Source organism: Galeopterus variegatus, unplaced genomic scaffold (assembly GCF_000696425.1).
Source record: "Galeopterus variegatus unplaced genomic scaffold, G_variegatus-3.0.2 Scaffold1180, whole genome shotgun sequence".
Taxonomy (NCBI): Eukaryota; Metazoa; Chordata; class Mammalia; order Dermoptera; family Cynocephalidae; genus Galeopterus; species Galeopterus variegatus.
The window spans coordinates 297,205-303,421 of NW_007727291.1; the positions used below are offsets into that span (position 1 = coordinate 297,205).

General features: G+C 57.9%; 2 protein-coding genes across 2 annotated transcripts in view; one reads left to right on the plus strand and one right to left on the minus strand.

Annotated features, from left to right (window-relative positions):
• Positions 1 to 66: 66 nt before the first annotated feature.
• Positions 67 to 2,346, minus strand: GFY (golgi-associated, olfactory signaling regulator). Its single transcript, XM_008575411.1, has 3 exons — positions 1,167 to 2,346; positions 880 to 1,053; positions 67 to 380 (listed from the first exon to the last, which is right to left on the minus strand). Exons 1-3 carry the CDS (start codon positions 2,344 to 2,346, stop codon positions 181 to 183), a joined length of 1,554 nt encoding a protein of 517 aa, XP_008573633.1. The 3' UTR covers positions 67 to 180.
• Positions 2,347 to 5,445: 3,099 nt separating this feature from the next.
• Positions 5,446 to 6,217, plus strand: part of PTH2 (parathyroid hormone 2) — a 3,426-nt gene continuing 2,654 nt past the window's right edge. Inside the window, exons 1-2 of the mRNA XM_008575429.1 lie at positions 5,446 to 5,567; positions 6,114 to 6,207. Of these exons, the coding sequence (XP_008573651.1) occupies positions 5,446 to 5,567; positions 6,114 to 6,207 (216 nt within the window). The remainder of the gene's footprint in view (positions 5,568 to 6,113; positions 6,208 to 6,217) is intronic.

Here is a 6,217-nt window from a genome sequence, read left to right on the forward strand (position 1 = left end):
CCCCCCCCCGGACTCAAGCCAGGAGGTGTCTAGCCGCGGGAACACGTCATTTATTCAGCCTCACACCGTGTCCTCTGACTACAAAGAAAGCATCTGTGTGTTAGGCCCTCTATCTGAGAGGCGCACTATGTAGCAAAGCATGCCAGGAGGACAGGACCCTCTGGCGACCCCGGGTGGGGCTCACACGAAGTTGTTGGGGAGGGTGGCGGGGGACAGTGCCTCCAAGCGCTGGGGGCGGCCCCCGCGAGGCGGCGGGGGCAGCTTGGGTGGCAGCGGGGGTGTGGGTGGTGGCTGCTTGGTGGCGATGTGCGAAGGGACCCAGGCATCCGGCGCATAGAAGTAGAGGTCGTAGGGGTCCTTCGGGGCGTCCAAATGCACAACTGTGGGAGCAAAGGGCCGGGATCATGTCCAGGCTGAAAGGGGTCCTGTGCCCCCTGCTGTGCCGCTGGCCTATGAAGAGGCCGGAGAGAGGACTCCGACCTTCCATTTGAACTGGGTATCAAGGAAAGGGTGAGGGCTCTCGAATAAACGAGGACGCGTGGCGTCCATGGAGCAGGGGTGGGGCCTGCCATGGAGGGGCGGGGCCTGCCGTGGAGGAGGCGGGGCATACGGGGCCCCGAGCTGCGCCCAGGAAGGGAAAAGCACAGGGCCCGTAGGGACCCGTGGCTCTGGGCCTGATGCGGTTCCCAACTGACCTGGGGGCAGAAGTGGATTTGTGTGTGACATTTCAAGCAATTTGTGGGCAGGACGTGACCATAGAGGGGTCAGGGCTTTTATTTGCCTTGGCTAGGGACCTGTACTCTTTTGCAAGGTGCCCTAAAGTGCTGGGCGAGAGCAGGTTAAGGAAACGCGCAGGCATTCAAGGGGCGGGGCGCTCACCCGGTTCATCTCCGTTGTCCGGAAGCCGGTGGTGTGCGAAGGGCCGGTGTCGAGCTGCCCGGCGGTAGAGACACCACAGCAGAAGGAAGATGCCGATCAGCAGCCCGGTGCCCGCAAAGAACAGGCACAGCGCCCCTCCTGCAGCGCCGCGAGGGCGCCCCACCACAGTCACGCCTGAAGGAGGAGACAAGCAATCTGAGCTCCTAGCCCCTCCTCCCCAAGACCCAGAAATCCAGACCCCTGCTCCCTCCTCCCTCAGACCCAAGAGTGCGGCTCCCGCCCCTCACCGGTCTCCTTCACTCGTTCCACCACGATGATGGTGTTGACTCTCTCACCTCGGCTGCGCCGCTGGGGGGCCCGCGGAGTGGCAGGGTCCAGCTCATTGGGGGGCCCCGGAGGAGCAGGGGGCCCTGCAATCCGGGATGAGGGAGGAGGGGCGTCAGGCCCTTTAGGGCCAGAGTTCTGGGGGGCCTTCAGCTCAATGGTCCCTGGAGGCTCTGAGGTGGGCAATTTAGGGGAGTCAGGCTGGGTGGCTGGAGGGGTTTCTGGTTTGGGATTCAGAGGCAACTCATTTAGGGCAGTAGCTTCATCCTTGAAGGGTGCAGGCGCTTCTGGGTAAAGACTAGTGGAGATTTCAGGGTCAGAGGTCATGGGGATCACTGTTGCATCTTGGTAGTGGGTTGTGGGGAATTCTGTTTGGGGAATTTTAGTGGGGCTGGGGTTGTGAGTCACATGGGATTCAAGGTGGGGGCTTTCAGTAGGGTCAGGATGGAGGGTCTGGGGTAATGCAGTGTTTGGGGGCTCAGTAATGTCAGGGTCATGGGTTTCTGGAGATTTGGGGTCAAGGGTTTTGGTGGGGTCAGGATTTGGGGTCTCATGGGTTTCTGTATGTGAGACTTCAGTGGCGTTAAGTTTGGGAATCTCTGGGGATTCTTGGTGTGTAGTTAACATAAGGTCAATGTTTGGGGTCTCAGGAAATTCTGGGTGTGAAGTTTTGGAGGGATTGGGTTTGGGGGTCTCAGGAAATCCTGGGTGTGGAATTTCAGTTGGGTCATATTTGGGGGTCTCAGAAAATTCTGCGTGTGTCGCTTTGGAGGGGTTAGTTTTTGCAGTGTCCACAGATTCTGATATTGAGGTTGTGAGTGGGTCAGGCTTGGGGGTCCCAGGAGACTTTGGATGTGTCCTTTCTGGGAGGTCAGAGTTAGGGATCTCAGTGAAGTCAAGGGGGGAGGTCTCAGGGGAGATTGCATGAGGTGTCTTGGAGGGCTCAAGATGAGTAGTCCCAGGGAATTCTGGGTTAGGCCGATCTCTAGTGGAATTTTCAGAAGCACAAGGGGAGGTTTTGAAGGGGTGGCCCATCCCCGGGAAGTCGGAGCCCGAAGGCGGAGAGGCTGAGGGGGCGGCCTTGGAACCCAGCCAGGCGAGGAGGAAGACGAGGAGGAACAGGATCGGGCTGGACGGTTTCATAGCTCTGGGAGATGCCTACAGCTGCGGGGGGAGCGGGAAGCAAGGGGTTAAGGCCGAAGGCTTCCTGGAGCCCCGTCCACTCCCACAGACCACGCCCACTGGTCCCCGGTGGACACTTCGGGGGCCGAGCTTGGCGCCAGGGAAAGGAGAAGAACCCGGTTAAAAATCCCCAAAGGCTATGAGGCAGTAGAAGCAGTAACTAGGGGAGATTGAGGTGCGGGGCTTCTTGGGAGTCATAGTGAATTCCCCTATCTCTTTCCTGAGGGGTCCTAGAAAAACTGGGAAAGAATGACACCTTTTCATGTCCCCAGTCCTCCCTGAGGTGCGGGGCTTCTTGGGAGTCATAGTGAATTCCCCTATCTTTTTCCTGAGGGGTCCTAGAAAAACTGGGAAAGAATGACACCTTTTCATGTCCCCAGTCCTCCTCAACTACGATTTTAGAGGGTGTCAGACCTCCGAGGAGACACGGGATCGCCTGCCTCCATGGGGGCCCCGGGGACACCTTGATTCAACAGTTGTTTACACTAGAGGAGGCTCAGAAGGAACGGTTGGGAGCTGGGCTCCTGGTTCTGAGGGAGGAGGGAGACTCTTGGGTCCTGGGCAAGAAGGTTACTGGGGGTTCTGTCTGAGGGGCTGTGAGGAGGCTGAGGGTGTAAAGTTCTGATTCGTTGGAGAGGAGAAGGCTGGAAAGTCGATGCCTGGAATTTTGAGGGAGCAAGGCTTGGGGGGCTGGATTACAGGGGAGAGAAGAGATGAGGATCCTGAACTATTGGATTCAGGGATTGGGAGTCCTAACTCCTGGGTCCTTCAGAAATAGAGGTTGGGAGCTAGCTTGGACTCCTCAGCGTGGAACAGGGGGCAGGGAGGGGCTCAGGGAGGAGAGAGCTGTGGGGCCATTCTCAGGTTTCTGAATGGAGCTAGGATTCCAGCATCTCAGGGGCTGGTCTGGGCAGAGATGCATAGGTCTGTGGTCAGGTGGAGGTGGAAGAGGCAGAAGTCTAGATGGGTCACTTGGGGTCCTGGGGCTTCTTACCTGCTCAGTGGTGTCCAAGATAACAGCAGGTGAGCAGAGGTGGATGCAAAGACTGGTGAACTCTGCACAATGGCTCTGAATGGGGTGGAGGGTGGCAGGGTCCCAGGGGCACACAGGTGACACACCTGCCCCCTCCCCAGGGATCCTGGGAGCCTAGCAACAGGCTTAGGCTCTTAAAGGAGCAGAGATAAAAGACATTGTCTCTGGGGGTTATGGGGTGGGGAGCAAAGTAGTTGGGAACTGGATGATCTGGCGGGGGTATTTGGCCCAACCAAACTATCTTTCCTTTGAAACCAGGGGTCCTGGCCCCCACCCTCCCCTCTCCTACCTCCAAACCCGAGTCTAGATCGCTGGTACTTTCTTACTTCAACGCCCTGGAGTCAAGGCCCCAGTTCCCTCATGTCAGGTCCAGGAGTCCAGGCCTCTAGCTCCTTCCTTACTCAGATTTAGGAATCCAGGCCCCCAGCCCCTCCTCTCCCAGGACCCAGGAGTCTGGGTCCCTGTCCCATCTACTCTTACACTTAGGAGCCCAAGCTCTGGCCCCTCCTCTCGGGGAGCCCAGGTTTCCATGTTCCAGGTTACTACTGCCCTTTAGTACTACCAACCTTTGCCTCCCTCCCCACTGTGTGTAGATGGCTCCCTCTTAAGAGTCAGTGTGGGAGGCATTGGGTTTTATCTTCACAACACACCCAAAATCCTCCCCGAGAAGGACTTAGACACATCTACAGGATAGCCCAGGGTCTTTGTATGCCTTGTCCCGCTTCATGGTATCTCTAAGCTTTTTCTGATTTTGCCAGTCACTTTGTCTGTCTTTACACTCCCACTACACACACCTTTTGCCTTCTCTTGCCTTTTCTCCCTGACCTACAGCTCTCCTCCCTGTCCCCCCACCTCTGCCCTCCTGCCCACCTCAGGCTGAGGAGTCCAAACCCCCAGCCTCTATTTCTGAAGTACCTAGGACTCAGGATTCCCAATCCCTGAATCCAATGGTTCAAGATCCCCATCTCCTTTCTCCCCTGTAATCCAGCCCTCTAAGCCTTTCTCCCTCAAAATTCTAGGCATGTGCTTCCAGGCTTCTCCTCTCTAAAGAACCAGGAATTTACACCCTCAGCCCCCTCACACGCCCTCAGACTCAAGAGTCTGAACCCTCAGCAACCTTCTTGCCTAGGACCCAAGGAGTCCAGGTCCAGGAGACCAGCCCCCAAACGTTCACTCTATCTTTCTGCTTCTCTTCCTGCTGGATTTATCTCTGGTCATCTCTGTCCCTGCCTGTTGTTCTTCCATCTTCTGTCTTTCTTTCTTTCTTTCTTTCTTTTTCTTTTAAAGATGACCGGTAAGGGGATCCTAACCCTTGACTTGGTGAGCCACGGGCCGGCCCATCTCCTGTCCTTCTGAGAGCCTTTTATCTCAACTCTCCGCCTGGATCTGGCTCTGCCAGTCTCTCTCTCTTCTCTCTACCCTCCTTTTCCTTCCTTCTTTCCTCTGTTACTCCCTTTCTTCCTCTCCTTCTCTTCCTCAGTCACTCTCTGTCTTTGTCCTTCCTTCTCATGGTTATTTCTTCCCTTTGTGTCTCTGTTTCTCCTCATCAGTCTCTCCTTTCTGTTGCTTTCCCTGTCTCGCCTTCTCTCCCTGTGTCTCTGTCTTCTGCTTTGGTAGTCCCTCTGCCAGTCTCTATTTTTATCCCTCTGACACACCCCCTGTGTCCACCGCTCTGTCTGTCTGTCTCTCCCCCTCCCTCTTCTCTGCAGGTCCCAGCTCTTGGTCCCAATTAGTTGGTGGCCGCCAAAGCAGCCGCAGGGCCCCCACCTCCGGCTCCTCATTACCGCTGGCTGCTCCTAATGAGCCTGGGGGGAAGGCTGACCCCGCGCCCCCGGCCCCCCGGCCTGCGTCACTGCCCGCTGCGGGGGTTGTGGAAGCGATATAACGGGGCTGCCAGCGTCACTGCCCCAAACCACTGCGCGGTAGGGGGCCCTGCAGGAGGCGCTGGGGTTGGGTGTATCGTGAGGTCTGTGGTTCGGAGCCGGGATACCGGCCTCACTGAGCCCTTTCCTCTCTCTCCACAGGTGATGGAGACCCGCCAGGTGTCCAGGAGCTCCCGGCTGCTGCTGCTGCTGCTGCTGCTGCTCGTGCCCTGGGGCATCCGCACTGCCTCAGGAGTCGCCCTGGCCCCCGCAGCCGGGGTCTTCAGGTAGGAGCCAGGCCCAGGACTCCCAGGAAGGGGTGGGACTTGGAGAGGTGGGAAGAGGCCCAGAGAGAAAGAAGAACAGAGTCTCAGAAAGGGAAGCAAAGACCCAAAGAAAGGGCGACGGAAACTAGAGAGAAGGACAGAGGCTGGGTGCAGGGGCAGACGGGGAGGTGGGGTGGTGGGCAGAGAATCAATAAGACAAAGATATACAAAGAGAGTCTGGGAAAGGTTTGCTGAGACGTGAAGGGAGTCGATGCACAAACGGATTCATTCTTTGAGCAAGGTTTATTGAGTTCTGATGTGTGCCAGGCGTGCGCTGAGCGCTGCGGGCAGGCAAGTGCATCAGACTCGCTCTGGTACTCAAGGAGTTTCGAACCTGGTGAGCAGAGAGACTGAGACCCACACACAAAGCAAGAGACGGGGGAGAGAGATCGATCCACGCTCCGCAGACGGCGCAATGACAGGGCTTTGAGTTAGACTGCGGGGAGGATAGACGGCGGCGGGCGGGGCCTGGACGCGCAGTAACCGCGTCTCTTGGTCTGCCCGCAGCCTCCGCACCCCCGGCCGGGTCTGGCCGGGTCCAGCCGCCCGCCTCTCGCGGCGGAGCCTGGCGCTGGCGGACGACGCGGCCTTCCGGGAGCGCGCGCGGCTGC